The sequence below is a fragment of the Leucoraja erinacea genome, chromosome 18, assembly GCF_028641065.1.
Source record: "Leucoraja erinacea ecotype New England chromosome 18, Leri_hhj_1, whole genome shotgun sequence".
Lineage (NCBI taxonomy): Eukaryota > Metazoa > Chordata > Chondrichthyes > Rajiformes > Rajidae > Leucoraja > Leucoraja erinaceus.
In genome coordinates, this window is record NC_073394.1 from 38,794,347 (window position 1) to 38,810,651 (window position 16,305).

Genomic DNA, 16,305 nt, shown 5'->3' on the forward strand with positions numbered 1-16,305 from the left:
ATGATGGAAGGCAAAGACTTATCTCTCCCCTGCACTTCCCATTCTCCTCCCGATGTCAGAGTCAAAGCCCCCGGCGGGCACTAGCAAAGTCCCGCCCCCGGCGGGCGTTAGCAAAGTCTTGCAGCCATTCCAAGCCGCGCGGAGCGGTGGTGTAAGGCCCCGCTCCAGGTACTCTTCAACCCCGCAACTCGGGCGGGTGAAGTCGCCGTTGCGGAAACCCAGAAAAGCGGTCTCCCAGCAGGGACCCGCGGGCTCCCGGTGTTCCTGTCTACCAGACCTGCGGTAAGCCTCCGAATCCCCGGGGTCGGGTCGCAGCAGCGCGCCACCACCGCTCCTCCCGCTCCGGACTCGGCCAGCTCCATGATTGTGAGTAGGTCCGCAGCTCCGTGGCTGGAGCCCCAGATCGTTCCTGCCGGAGGCCGCCCCACGGTGCTCGGCCCCAACGACAACGGAGACCCGACCGAGAAAAGGTCGGGTTCTCCGTGCAGGGGATAGATTTTTAAAAGTCTCCCCAACCCCCCACACACATACCCACACACATACCCACACACATACACAAAAAAAATACTAAAAACTACATTCAAACGAGGCAAAAAATAATAAAATGACAGACAGACTGTAGAGGCCGCTGCGACGTGAGTCGCGCCGCCCACCGGATCAGTCGCGCCCACCTAATCGCCTGTTAAATGCCACTATCGCATCTGCCTATAACAACATTTCAAATAAACTTGTACAGGTACATGGATAGGAGAGATTTACAGGGATAACGGCCATATGTGGGCAGGTGGGACTAGTGTGAATGGGGCATCTTGATCGACATGGACAAGTGAAGAATACAGCACTTGACAGCGTTGGAAGCACAAATAATCCATGAGTTTTGCTGAAATAATAATTGATAGAGATCCAGGGTGTGTTGCAGATTGGATATTAACATGGCCAACCAAGACAAAGCAAACAATTATCTCAGGCAACCGAATGTTGACTTCCAGTTGCAGAATATAAGTCAAAATAAGGATGAATGAATTTGTATAATATTCAGTCTGACCATGCATTTATACTAAGCTTGGGTCTGCATTGGGAATAAATGAGCACTGAAACAGTGTCGAGGAGTGTGCATTGAGTGAAAAAAGTTTAACGTTATAAAGAAAGACTACTAGTAGTTAGGAGATGATCTCATCGAGGTATGTGAGTCGTGTACAAGAATTGCAAAGGTATGCAGAGATAACAGCGCAGGTATGCAGAGTAGTGAACGTTTACAAGCAAAACAATGCTATGGAATCAAAACAAACTATACAGTAAAAAACTAAAAACACAATGCTTTGTAAAGTATAAGCTCATTTTCAAGGGGATGAACTGTTATTAAGCAGCTTCTTGAACTTAAAGCGAAGCACATGCAGAAATAAGCTGAGAGAGTTGAATGTGTTAACGTTTGAGTACTTCTATGTGTTTCATAAAGCATTTATTACCTAGATTGTGTTTAATATTAACATTATTCTGGAAAGCAAATTCGAACTATGGTTATAGTTGCAGGTTGATATTATTTTACTACATGAATGAAAGAAATTGGCAGGAAGGATTTTTTTTTTAGCGAATCCAGTAAACAGTAAATGGCCATAATTTTAAAGGCATAGTCATGTTTTGTACCAATGGGAGAATGTTACATTGGTGCCAGAACATGCATTACTGCTAACCATATTTCATGCCTCTGGCTTCAGCACCACTTTAGTGTTAGAGTGGGATACCTTTCAATTCTCTTAAATGAATTGCTGAATCGAAAACAGTGCAAGATAAAATGCAAAAGGGAAATAGTAAAAACATTTACATGGTTTAAAGATTTAAATAAAGTTTTACAGTAGCAAAACCGAAGTGTTGAACTTTGCAGAATCGGTTGCTGCTCAGAGTTGTAACATTAATAAAATGTACATACTTGCTTCATAATAGATTTGACAGCAATCTTCATTCAAGCAATAAAAATGTTTGAGATTTCAGGATGTCTAAGTATCTATTTAGCCCTGTCATTATTAATGGTTCGGGTAATGTGCGCCTAAACTACAAGTGAACTATCTGTTCCTTCCTTAAGTGTAGTAAGTATTGTGAGTTTATTTTTATAAAAGAAATAAAGTGATCTAATGGAGGACTTTCCATGCCTCTCTGCAACTGTTCTATTGTCATGGGCATGTGGGATTCATTAGCAACTAGCCCTAGGCGCCATTGGTCCTGTGCCTAAGCTAGCAGTGAATCAGTTTATGGAGATCATATGGCAGTGAAACAAAGCTTGAAAGAAAGAACTCCAAGAACCATATTTGATGAATTTCCTATGATTTGAGTCTGGGTTTACTCTTTCCTGTAGTGGAACAGACACCCCAGTCCACACGCGCCCAACTTGGATGAACGACAGTGAGACCCAATTAAACTACAATATAGGCACTGTTTTTGCACTTCTCATGTTGCATTTCCTATCAGGAAAACGACCCCTGTAAATGATCCAAATGTGGGCAGGAAACCACACAGAGTGAAGGTTGCCTTTGTCATTAGCAATTAACGTAACTGCCGCGACTGGAGAGAGGCACTGGAGCAGCCTGGTGGATTGGGGTGAAGTTAGCACGGGTTGAGTTATAAGCAGGGAGAGAAAAAACACAAAGTGAGCTGCACAAATAAATCATGTGCGTGGGTCTGTCGAGGGGATTGTATTCTGTGTTGAAGAGTATTCTCATCAAAGCATTTAAATGTTACGTTTGAAAACACATAACTCCATATTCAGGGACAGTTTCTTCCCAGCTGTTATCAGGAAACTGAACAGTTCTCTCGTCAACTAGAGTGCGGTCCTGACCTCCCATCCACCTCATGGGAGACCTCTGAACTATTTTTAATCAAACTTTATCAGACTTCAATGTTATATGTTGAACTAAATGTTGCACCTTTTATCCTTTATCCGTGCCCTGTGGACAGCTTGATTGCATTCCTGTATAGTCTTTCCTTTGAGTGGATAGCATGCAAACGAAAGCTTTTCACTGTACCTCGGTACACATGACAATAATGAACGAGAGTATACAAACAAATGTAACATTCGCATTTTGATCCATTTTGCAATCTACTCTGAGAAAGCTTTTTAAAAAAGATGCAAGGTGCTGCAGTAACACAGCAGGTCAGGCACCTCCAGCACTTTGTCTCTTTATTTGTAAACCAGCATCTGCAGTTCCCTGTTTCTACTGCCTGAGAAATTGTTTGATAGATTTGTCCTGATTGGTATAAATGCCAGTTTTCAGTAACACGACCAGAATGTCATCAAGTTGTTTAAAACACTTTAATGCTGTTTTATCGTTTACATATTTTGGAGCGGGTGGAAATAGGTCCCATCTGTAGGTTATACAAGATTAAAGGAAACACGAGGGGCTATTTAGATAGGCTGCTTTAGAGTTCACGATGTTGGCTACAGTGAGCCGGGCTTCGGGCAAGGCTATATTTTCTTTCACTTTGTCCAAAGAAAGCTGAGCACTTACCTCGGGAAATCAAAGTCGATGGTGGAGTACCTGGTCTGGAGAAGTGCCCACAAGCCCCAGGACAAGTGTGAAGCCTAAACACAACAGAAAGGCAAATCATCAATATTGCACTTCAAGTTTATTTTTGAAAAATCACAAATTTGTGTCAGTATTTGTAAGTCAGCAAAACCATATTCACAGCTACCATCGGGCAAATTTTAGTTTTGGAATCACACTAGTTCTGCCTTATCCCACTTTCTCATCTAATAGTCCCTAGTGTGTGGGATAGTGCTAGTGTCCCAACTTTTCCCAACTTGTCACCATTTAGACAGTAATCTGCCTTCCTGTCTTTTGCTACCAAAGTGGATAACTTCACATTTATCCGCATTAAACTTCATCTGCCATGCATCTGCCCACTCCCCCAACCTGTCCAAGTCACCCTGCATTCTCATAGCATCCTCCTCACAGTTCACACTGCCACCCAGCTTTGTGTCATCTGCAAATTTGCTAATGTCACTTTGAATCCCTTCATCCAAATCATTGATGTATATTGTAAATACCTGCGGTCCCAGCACCGAGCCTTGCGGTACCCCACTAGTCACTGCCTGCCATTCTGAAAGGGACCCATTAGGGTGTAAAGGGCCAGCACCCCGCCAAAAAAAAAAAGTGTTCTTGTGTCAAGGCGGCAAGTTAACAAAATAAAAATGTTACAGTGCCATGGCCTCTGTGATGGGGAAGCTAGATTACATTTCACTTTGCATCTGAATTCAATCACACCCTACCACTTACTGAATAAAGTCGCAACTAAAGTATTATTAGATGGTGAAGAAATTACAACTCTCCTGTGTGCTTTTAAGTCGGCATTCTTGGTTAAAAAGAATGTCCTGGGAAAAGGATTATATTGGGAATGAGGTTGGAGGAGGTCAACCCGAAATTCTTGAGTTCCTTGTGTTACTGTTTGGTTAGATTGCAGGGAGAAAGCAAATCTCAACGTCACATAGACTCATCGAGTCATACAGAGTGGAAACAGGCCCTTCAGCCCAACTTACCCAAGCCAACCCACATGACCCACAATAGCACCATCTGCCTATGTTTGGCCCATATCCCTCTAAACCTATCCCATCCATCTGCCTGTCCATATGTGTTTTAATGTTGTGATAGTACCTGCCTCAAACTACCTCCTCTGGCATCCATATATCATCACTCTCTGTGTACAAAAATTGCCACTCAGGTTCCTATTTAATCTTTACCCCCTCACCTTAAACCCATGTCCTCTGGTTCTTGGTTCCCGTACTCTATGTAAAAGACTGCTTTTACTTCATCTGTTCCTCCTCATGATCTAATACACCTCTATGAGATCACACCCATTCTCCTGTGCACCAAGGAATAAAGTTCTTGCTTGCCCAACCTCTTCCTGTAACTCAGGTTCTTGAATCCTGGCAACAACCTCATAAATCCTTGATGCACCCTTTGCAGCTAAAAAACCATATTTCCTATAACAGGGGACAAAAACAGAACACAATACTCCAAATGCGGTCTCACCAATGTCTTGCACAACTGTAACAATTCCAACTTCTACACAAAATATCCTGACTGATATCCCTCTCCTCTCCACAGGTGGTGTAACAGGTAAAAAAACACAACGGTTGTTTTGTCCAAAATGCTTGGCAGAGTTCACTGTTTATCTTGTTTCTTTTGGGTATGAGGGCAAAGCCTAACTCCCTCCATCCAACTACAACTGGGCACGAATGCGACTTAACTCCTGTTGATTATCTCACTTCCCTGTTTAGATCATAGAACATTGTGTGCAGTTTGGGTCTCCAAATTGGAGGAAGAGCATTCTTGCTATTGAGGGAGTGCCGCGTAGGTTCACAAGGTTAATTCCTGGGATGACAGGACTGTTGATAGAATGGAGTGACTGGGCATGTACACTCTGGAGTTTAGAAGGATGAGAGGATATCTTATTGAAACATATAAGATTATTAAGGGTTTGGACACGCTAGAGGCAGGAAACATGTTCCCGATGTTGGGGGAGTCCAGAACCAGGGGCCACATTTTAAGAATAAAAGGTAAGCCATTTTGAAGATGAGGAAAAACTTTTTCACACAGAGGATTGTGAATCTGTGGAATTCTCTGCCTCAGAAGACAGTGGAGGCCAATTCTCTGGGTGCTTTCAAGAGAGTGTTAGATAGATCTCTTAAAGATAGCGGAGTCAGGGGATATGGCGACAAGCCAGGAATGGTGTACTGATTGTGGATGATCAGCCATGATCACAGTGAATGGTGGTGCTGGCTCGAAGGGCCGAATGGCCTACTCCTGCACCTATTATCTATTGCATACAGCACAGGAACAGGCCCTTCGGCCCACAAAGTTCATGCTGAACATGATGCTAAACTAATCTGATGCTAACATCATGTTAAACTAATCTCCTCTACCTGCATGTGATCTATATTCCTCCATTCGCTGCATATCCATGTGCGTATCAAAAATCCTCTTAAATGCTACTATCATATCTGCTTCCACTACCATCTCCGGTAGTGCGATCCAGGTCCCCACCACACTCGTGTAAACTCAAACATGTCCCACACATCTCCTTTACATTGGCCCCTCTCACCTTAAAGCTATGCCCTCTAGTCTTTGACATTCCCACCCCTGGAAAGAAGGTTCTGACTGAACCTTCTCTAAGTTGCTCATCCTTTTATTTACTTCCTTCTTCTCTCCCTCAGCCTTTGACTCTCCATCGAAAACAAGATTGATCAAAGCGGGAGGCAAAGCGATCAATAAAAATGAGGAACATTCTTGTGGTGATCATATCTCCACAGGTTGCTTGCTCTGTCAAAGAGACAAACCCAGGCAATTGGATAAGTCTTGGGCAGTGCTAATTGCATTTCGTGCTTCTTTCTGGAAGGTGTTTATGAAAATAATTTTCAAAAGCTAATCTTTATAGATCAGTCCATGAAAAATCCAATAATTGCTGCTCATGTCTATCTCTCCCAATCCGTAAATTAAATTTGCTCATAATCTGGGCATCTCCATTCCTGCTCAGTTTTCATGTTATTGTGGATTTTCAAGAACCAGTCTCAATCTTCTCCCCTCTCCCATCAGGCTAAAGGTACAGAAGTGTGAAAACGCACACCTCCAGATTCAGGGACAGTTTCTTCCCAGCTGTTATCAGGCAACTGAACCATCCTCTCACCAACTAGAGTGTGATCCTGATGTCCCATCTACCTCATTGGAAACATTTGGAGATTAAATACATCTTTAATCAGACTTCAATGTTATACCCTTGCACTAAATTTACTCCTTATCCTTTATCTGTGCTCTGTGGCCGGTTTGATTGGATTCACGTTTAAATCTTTTCTTTGACACAAACAATAGCTTTGCATGTACCTCGGTAAACTAAACTAAATTGAAACTTTCTTTTTTCCTTTTTCCAGTATATCATTGTGAGAAATCAGTTCATCAAAACATTACAAATTTCATTTCATAATACATTTTAAGAAAGCTAATCTTTTCATAGGAGCATTGCTTCAAAAATTGCAATCATTTTTTTTTAATGCATTGCCTTCAGAAAATGCTAGAAATGCGTTTCAGTCTATGCCTCAAAGGAAAGATCAGAACAGTTATTTAAGGGTGGGATCATTCACCAAAAATCCTACTCAATGCAATTACCTTTTTTTCAAAAACTGATCAGCAGGCGAATTATCAACAGCAAGTTCTGTTTTAGATTTCAATTCCCAACAGTTATGGTTTGCTTTTCACGTCTACATTTTCTTTGTGCAGAGTTAGCCAAGTCCGATAGAGCTTTTGTACCTCAGTCAAGCTGTGTTGGCTCTGTGTCTAAGGCCAAGTGAAGCGCTGTTTTGCATGGGCTTGCCTGGCATTCAAGTACAAAAGGAAACAGGGCATCTCATGAAGGCACAATCGAGAGCACTGCTATAGGGTGAGATCTGGAGAGATTCGCCACGCACTACTGTTGTATTCGACAGCAGTACCCTGATATGAATCTACTTCAGATTCAGATTCAATTTTAATTGTCATTGTCAGTGTACAGTACAGAGACAACGAAATGCATTTAGCATCTCCCTGGAAGAGCGACATAGCAAATGATTTGAATAAATAATAATAAGTGTCCGGGGGGGGTGTGGCGATTGGCAGTCACCGAGGTACGTTGTTGAGCAGAGTGACAGCCGCCAGGAAGAAGCTGTTCCTCGACCTGCTGGTTCGGCAGCGGAGAGACCTGTAGCGCCTCCCGGATGGTAGGAGGGTAAACAGTCCATGGTTGGGGTGAGAGCAGTCCTTGGCGATGCTGAGCGATTCCAATAAGATAGACAAAATTGCTGGAGAAACTCAGCGGGTGAAGCAGCATCTATGGAGCGAGGGAAATAGGCAACGTTTCGTTAAACGTTGCCTATTTCCCTCGCTCCATAGATGCTGCTGCACCCACTGAGTTTCTCCAGCATTTCTGTCTACCTTCGATTTTCCAGCATCTGCAGTTCCTTCGTAAATACTTCCAACAAGAGTTTGGAAGCCAACTAGGTAACATTCAGGGGAAAGATTTAACAAGAACCTGAGGGGTACATTTTTTACATAAAGGGTGGCTGGTGTAAGGAACAAGCTGCCGGAGGATGTAGTTGGGGCAGGTACTATCACAATGTTTAAGAAGCATAGAGATAGTTACATGGATAGGATAGCTGTAGAGGGATATAGGCCAAACATGGGCAAGTGGAACTAGGGCAGGTTGGTCGGTGTGGGCAAGTTTTGCTGAGGAGCCAGTTTCTATGCTGTATGTCTTTACAGATACAGAGTACAATCAAACCAAATACAACTACGAAGGGTAGAACAAAGAGAAATATACCAGAGTGCAGAATGTGGTTCTCAGCATTGTAGTGTAGCAGTTCCAGAGAAAAAGTCCAATGTCCACAATGAGGTAGGTTGGAAGATCAGCACTATACTCTAGCTTATAGGAGGATGTTCAGAAGCCTGATAACAGAGGGAATGAAGGTGTTCCTAAATCTGGCGGTGCAGGTTGTCAAGCTCCTGTATCTTCTGCCTGACAGGAGTGGGGAGGAGGAATGACCGGGTTTGGAGAGCTCCTTGATTATGTTGGCTGCTTGATTAGATTGATTGACATATACAGCATAGAAACAAGCCATTCGGCCCATCGAGCCCATGCCACTTTCCTCTACTGAATTGCGGCTATTGGACTTTGTTTCCGTAACTGTTGCACTACAGTGCTGAGAGCTATATTCTACACGCTGTACCCTTCTCTTTGTTCTACCTATTGTACTTGAGTTTGGCTTAATTATATCTATGTACAATATTATCTGGGTTGATTGGATAGCATGCAAAAATATATATTTTGCCAATTAATCCACATGTCTCTGGGATGTGGGAAAAAAAACAGAGCACCCGGAGGAAACCTCACACAGTCACGGGAAGAATGTGCAAACTCCACAAAGACAGCACCTGAGGCCAGGATCAAATCTGGGTGCTGTGAGGCAGCAGCTCTATCAGCTGCACCACTGTGACTTTAAAATGTAAATGGTGTATGACATTGCTAGTTTTGCCCTAAAACAGTCTAGAGACAAGTTAAAACAGTACGCATTTTACAAGGTACAAACATGCAGATACAAATTGTGGAAAGTTTGCACTGCAAAATCTAAATAAAGAATTGAACACTGCACATTTTGGCACAACACTGACTTGCCACTGGAGTAAGTGAGGGTTAATCTGTACAAAGTATTTAAATCCTCCCACATACAGTATGTTCCATATTTATTCTAAACACAGCGGCAATTAAGAGCTGCTTTTATCTTTCTCATGTTTAAAATGCAAATTCTGGGATCCTGATTATTTCTAAAGTTGCTGTTATTGCCATTTAGTCTATTTTCTGGCTGTAGGTACATGAACAGAGTCCATGAGATGATTAGACAAGCTGCACACACAGGGGAGGATAGATAACATTTAGTGTAGGAAGGAACTGCAGATGCCGGTTTACACCAAAGATAGACACAAAATGCTGGAGTAACTGAGCGGGACAGGCAGCATCACTGGATAGAAATCCTTCTATCCCCCGACTCTTGGTCTGAAGAAGGGTTTCGACCAGAAGCGTCACCCATTCCTTCTCTCCAGTCTCTCCAGCCTGCCCCGCTCAGTTACTCCAGCATTTTGTGTCTATCTTCTGGATTACATTCAGATTGTGATCAGAGGGGAAAGCTGAGGCCCAGCAAAAGGAAGGAGCACATTCACCATTTTAGACACTTGAATGGCAGAGAGTTGTGGAGGTAGCCCAGACCATCGAACGGAATAGCCACGAATACCCCACCATTGACCCCATCCACACTTCACCTTGCCTTGGGAAAGCAGCCAACATAATCAAAGACCAGCCCCGCCCTGCTCATTCTTTCTTCTCCTTGCTCCCAGATTGCTGTGGAGGACTTCAATGGATATTTTTGAAGGCAGATAGATTCGTAATTAGTACGGGTGTCGGGGGTTATGGGGAGAAGGCAGAAGAATGGGGTTAGGAGCGAGAGATAGATCAGCCATGATTGGATGGCGGAGTAGACGATGGGCCGAATGGCCTAAATCTGCTCCTATCACATGATCTTATGAACTGGCAGGCAGAAGGTATAGAAGCTTGAAAGCGCACACCACCAGACTCAGGAACAGCTTTTGCTCGTCCTTACATAAGCTAGGGTAGAGTCCCAATCTTCCAACCTACCTCATTCTGGACATTGGACTTTTTCTCTAGAACAGTTACCGTACAATGCGGAGAAACTATATTCTGCACTCTGGTATTTCTTTCTTCATTCAACCTATTGTGCTTATATTTGCTTTCATTGCATTCATGTTTAGTATTATCTGGATGGCATGCAAACAAAAGCTTTTCACTGTACCTCACCACACGTGACACTAATACACCTATCCCTAATTTAATTGGAGAATTCTACGTTCATACTGTTGGATGGGCAGATGGATGGAACAAAGGCAAGAGATTCAAACAAAAGGGGTGAGACAAAAGGATGGAAGAGTTGCGAATTGTGAAGCCAGAGGAAGGAATGTGGGTGTAGGGGAGGGGGTGAATCCAGGCGGTGCACAGGAAGGGATGGGGAAAGGAAGGGGGGACAGTGTAGGGGAGAGGGGGTTGTTAGAGGTTAGCTTTTAGCTTTTAGCTAACCTTAGGTTACCCAAAATTGGAGAATTCTATGTACCCAAGTGGAATGTGAGGCGTTGTGTCTCCTGAGCAAATTTAAAGTAGGGTTTAAAAGGGGAGAAACACAAAATGGCTGGTTATGTTCTAGATTTAAATAAAGATAACTTCAACGCACTGAGGCAAATGTTGACAACAGTAATCTGAGCGAATCTGTTTGTAAAAAATGACAGAAGACCAGTGGGAGGTATTCAAAAAATGTGATACAGAGTGAGTTTATACCCTGAGGGAACTAACGTCAACTTGTATTAAAGCTATGGTTGGGTAAATGTGGAGGGGGTAGTTTCAAAGATAAGCCAAAGTACAAATCCCAATATACTGTAGATCCTGATAACTAGAACACCATAGAACAGCAAAAGATTTCAAAGTGGATAAAAATTGCATAAAGATATAAAAATTGACCTCAACAAGGAATATTATATAGGCTTTACCTTGCACTAAACGTTAATTCCTTTATCATGTACACTGTAATGGCTCGATTGTAATCATGTATTGGCTTTTCGCTGACTGGATAGCTTGCAACAAAAGCTTTTCACTGTACCTTGGTACACCTGAGAATAAACTAAACTGAGCTGCACATACATGCTTTGTGTAATTGTGTTATGAATGTGCACAGTGATGGTGTGTGTTACCACTAGGGGAAAGGGGAAGATGCTGAATATTTGCTATGCTTTGGTATTTAAAATGGATATAAATGTTCGCAGGCTAAACTATCGAGGAAACTGCTGTTCAATCAGGCAAGGGAACCCAATAAAAAGCAGGGTCTCGACCCGAAACGTCACCCGTTCCTTCTTTCCAGAGATGCTGCCTGACCCGCTGAGTTACTGTGTTTATTCGTCACTTAAGTGAAATTCATTTCACTTGCACTTTATGTGCAAGTGACGAATAAAACATAGAAACATAGAAAATAGGTGCAGGAGTAGGCCATTCGGCCCTTCGAGCCTGCACCGCCATTCAATATGATCATGGCTGATCATCCAACTCGGTATCCCGTACCTGCCTTCTCTCCATATCCCCTGATCCCTTTAGCCACAAGGGCCACATCTAACTCCCTCTTAAATATAGCCAATGAATTGGCCTCAACTACCTTCTGTGGAAGAGAATTCCACAGATTCACCACTCTCTGTGTGAAAAACTGATATAGAAGTGGTTTGTGAAGGTTTGGCCTGGTGTATTTTTGTTGAAGAAGCAGCAATGTGCATCTTATCATGTGTCTGTACACTGTGAATGGCTCGATTGTAATCATGTATTGACGAGTATAGTAGAGAAGAGAATTGTAGAGTAGGGAACAAGTAGAGATCATTTAAGAGATTATTGGATTGGCACATGGACATGCAAGAATGGAGGGATATGGGTCATGCGGAGATATATATGAGGGTCTTGGCATCATGGTTGGTACAGGTACTGTATGCCAAAGGGCTTGTTCATGTGCTGCACTGTTCTATGTTCTATTTGCAGGAACACCTCGGAAGAGAGTTCCAGATAAAGTTGAAGGGCACCCAATTAGACCATGGAACAGTACAGCATAGGCTTGTACTGTATATAGGAATATAGGCTTGTATTCACTGGAGTTTAGAGGAATGAGGGGGGATCTTATGGAAATATATAAAATTATAAAAGGACTGGACAAGCTAGATGCAGGAAAAATGTTCCCAATGTTGGGCGAGTCCAGAACCAGGGGCCACAGTCTTAGAATAAAGGGGAGGTCATTTAAGACTCAGGTGAGAAAAAAACTTTTTCACCCAGAGAGTTGTGAATTTATGGAATTCCCTGCCACAGAGGGCTGTGGAGGCCAAGTCACTGGATGGATTTAAGAGAGAGTTAGATATAAGTCTAGGGGCTAGTGGAGTCAAGGGATATAGGGAGAAGGCAGGCACGAGGTACTGATTGGGGACGATCAGCCATGATCACAATGAATGGTGGTGCTGGCTCGAAGGGCCGAATGGCCTCCTCCTGCACCTATTTTCTATGTTTCTATGTAGCACAGGAACAGGCCATTCGGCCCACAATGTCCATGCCGACCTTGATGCCAAGTTAAACTAATCTCCTCTGCCTGCATGAAATGCATCTCCCTCCATTACAAGTATTTGGAACATAGAACATAATTGAATTCTAATTTGGTGAAGGGCTAAACGTGGACTGCTAGTTGGCCTACTCTTGTTCTCAATGGCGTGCTGGGATAATAATCACGATTCTGTTTCGCAAATATTTATTGGCCTGATCTTTATTAAAAAGGCTTAAAAGCTGCTGCAAGATAAGATAAACATATTTAAGAGTTGCTGGGAATATAATGTCAGGAACTAAATAAGGAAAAGTTGAACATCTCACAGCTTTTAAATTCTGAGAAAAAGTTTTGAAAAGGTTTTTGGGCCTTCTTTTTAAAAAAAACTGAAAGAAAAAAACAATTTTATTCTATGGTTTTTGAAAATTCTGGAAAAAATGAGTTTGCCACCACAATATAAATCTGTAAAAAATTACTCCATGCGGAGTGTTCGTGGTGGTTTTGTTGCATATGGCTGTTTTAAAATGCACTTCATCATCATTTACTTGTAATTTAAGGCAACTGGCTTGAAAATCAAGGGGGGCCCACAAAACAATTCCATACATTGTACGCTGGGTGAAGAAGGAAAAAAATACCACAGAATGGAACAAACCGTGGCACAGCATTCCAAAAAAAAAGGAAAATTGTTCCTCAGACCAGATTATTACTTGTGGCTGATTTGAACTTTCAGCACAACATTTCTACTGTGCTTCAGTGAGACCAAAATGTTATAGAGAGAAACATAGCATTTATGTAGAAACATTCAATTAAAATAGCACAAAGGCTAAAAGCTACAACCGACCTATTAACTAACTTCCAGCACATGTATGAAGTGTCAGTCACGGCAGGAAATGAAGTCCTTAATGCAACTGAAGACTTTAAATTGCCATTCTTTTATGGGGATTAAATGGACTTAATTCATCATTTTGCCCTGAAGTCAAGTCGGGTCAAGTTGAGTTTATTGTCATGTCAGGTACAGGTACAATGAAAATCTTGCTCGCAGCAGCTACACGGGCACACAGACTGAGACACACACGCAAAAAACATCACGCGTAAGTTATGCGAGGCAACGGAACGACAAAAGACTGTGCAAGAACAAGACATTCACGGGAAACACAATTAGAAAACAAGCACAAGAGATGGGGCAGTCCGAAGAAGGGTCTTGCCCATCCATTTTCTCCAGAGATGCTGCCGAACCCGTTAAGGTACTCCAGCACTTTGTATATGTCTTTGGTCTAAACCAGCATCTATAGTTTATTTTTATTACACAAGAGATGGGGTGTAGAAACAGGGAGTTGCAGATGCCGGCTAATACATGAAAGGACACAATGTGCTGGAGTACCAGCAGGTCAGGCAGCTTTAGGGTTAGGTATAACCAAAACCGATACTGTCCATGTTCTCCAGAGATGCTGCCTGACCCGCTGGATTATTCCAGCACTGTGTGTCCTTGCATATGACGTGGCCCTAGTGTTTCGTAGCTGAGATAGGATTAGGGTTGTGTGGGTCGGTTGAAGAAATTGGTGGTTGCAGGAAAGTTCCTGAACCCGGTGGGGTGGGGCGTCAGGCTTGTATACCCTACTGAAGGATGGTAAGAGTGAGAAAAGACATATCCCGGATGATGGGTGCACTAACTGACAGATGCTGCCATTTTGAGATGCTTTTGATAGTGTGCCTGGGATGGACCGCACTGAGTCCACCACCACTTGCAGACTATTTCTCCCTGCCTCTTGGCTTCCTTCCTCTGGCTTCACAATTCACAACTCTTCAATCCTTTTGTCTCACATCTTCAAATCTCCGGCCTGTGTCCAACCATCTGCCTATCAACCCCCCCCTTCCCTGTACGCACCTATTACCTGCCACATTTTGTCGCGGCCCTCCTCTCCTCTAGCTTACCTACCCTCCCCCCCTACCCCCGCCTACAATCACTGAAGGGATCTGACCCAAAACATCACCTATCCATGTTCTCCAGAGATGCTGTCTGACCCGCTGAGTTCTTCCTGCACTTTGTGTCTTTTTTTGTAAATCAGCACCTGCATTTCCTTGCACCTTCTTTGAATCCCACCAACCAGTTAAGAGTGTTTTAATACAAACAATTAAATAAATTTGTACTTTTAACCAGCATCTGCTGTTCCTTGTTTCTACTATTTGCAGCCACATGTGCTGAATTAAATCGAGCAATAAAAACCGAAAAGGCTTCAGCGTCTGACAAGAGAAAGGTTTCAATGGCAGGCAGACAAATGAAGATTTTCAGGAGGATTATACGCACTACACACTTGGCAATGGGACATTTCTTCAGATCTGACATTGTGTCAACCTGTCCTTTCCACTCAGATCACTGAAGGATATTCTATCCAGTCCCAAAAGTTATTATTTTAGATTGAGACGTTGTTTAAATACAGCTATGGAATATGACAATGATCATTTATTAATTTCAATTGCATTTGAGAAGTTATTAAGATACCGATCTGATTTCGACAGTCAGAACTTTGTTTCCCCATAGTGAAATGACAAAGATTAAAATGCATGGGTTTAAGGTGAGAGGGGCAAAGTTTAAAGGAGGTGTGCAGGCAGGTTTTTTTACACAGAGGGTGGTGGGTGCCTGGAATGTGCTGCCAGGGGTGGTGGTGGAGGCAGATACGATAACGGTGTTAAGGGCCTGTCCCACATGGGCGACCTAATCTGCGAGTCCAGAAGAGTGCGTTCAACCTTCAAGCTCGAGGGCACTCGCCTGGAAAGCCACGAGCTGGATCGACCGGCCGCGTTGAAACTGCGAGTTGGATCGACCGAACCGCAAGCTGCATCTACCGACCTGCGCACACACACACACACACACACACACACACACACACACACACACACACACACACACACACACACACACACACACACACACACACACACACACACACACACACACACACACACACACACACACATTGCGAAGGTGTGGGCCAGGGAAAGCGGAGGAGCGCTCTCTGCGCGCTGAAGAGGAAGGTAAACGGCTGCCACAGAGTACCGTAAGTCCTTTAGAGAGCGCGGGGGGGGGGGGGGGGGGGGGGTGGAGAAGGGAGAGGGAAGGGAGAGAGAAGGGGGAGAGAAGGGGAGAGAAGGGGAGAGAAGGAAGAGAGAAGGGGGGGGGGAGAAGGAGGGGAGACACTTTTAAGAAGTTTAATAGAAGGGGAGAGAAGGAAGAGAGAAGGGGGAAGGAAGAGAGAAGCGGGGAGAAGGAGGAGAGAAGGGGGGAGAAGGGGATAGAAGGGGAGAGAAGGGGGGGGGAGAAGGAATGGAGACACTTTTAAGAAGTTTAATAAAGTTTAGCGGGCATTTTACCTAAGTCATGAAAGTCCAATGAGCCAATCAAAATGGCCGGTCAGTGAAGGAGATAGCCTACGGCTGCCCTTGAATGCCTGTAAGTAAATAGCAACCCCACTCCACTGCAGTATGCGTGAAAAAGACCCGTGCCGACTAAATTTTACTCACGGAAAAATTTTCAATATCCTGAAAAATTTTCCGCGACCTGCCTGAGGCGGGAATTCCCTCGAGCATGAAGGAGAGTTCCAGCGACCTCATAG

General features: G+C 43.5%; 1 protein-coding gene across 1 annotated transcript in view; it reads right to left on the bottom strand.

Moving 5' to 3' along the window:
* Positions 1–16,305, bottom strand: part of LOC129705947 (ethanolamine kinase 1-like) — a 217,703-nt gene that overhangs the window by 49,769 nt on the left and 151,629 nt on the right. Inside the window, exon 5 of the mRNA XM_055649882.1 lies at positions 3,501–3,574. Within this exon, the coding sequence (XP_055505857.1) occupies positions 3,501–3,574 (74 nt within the window). The remainder of the gene's footprint in view (positions 1–3,500; positions 3,575–16,305) is intronic.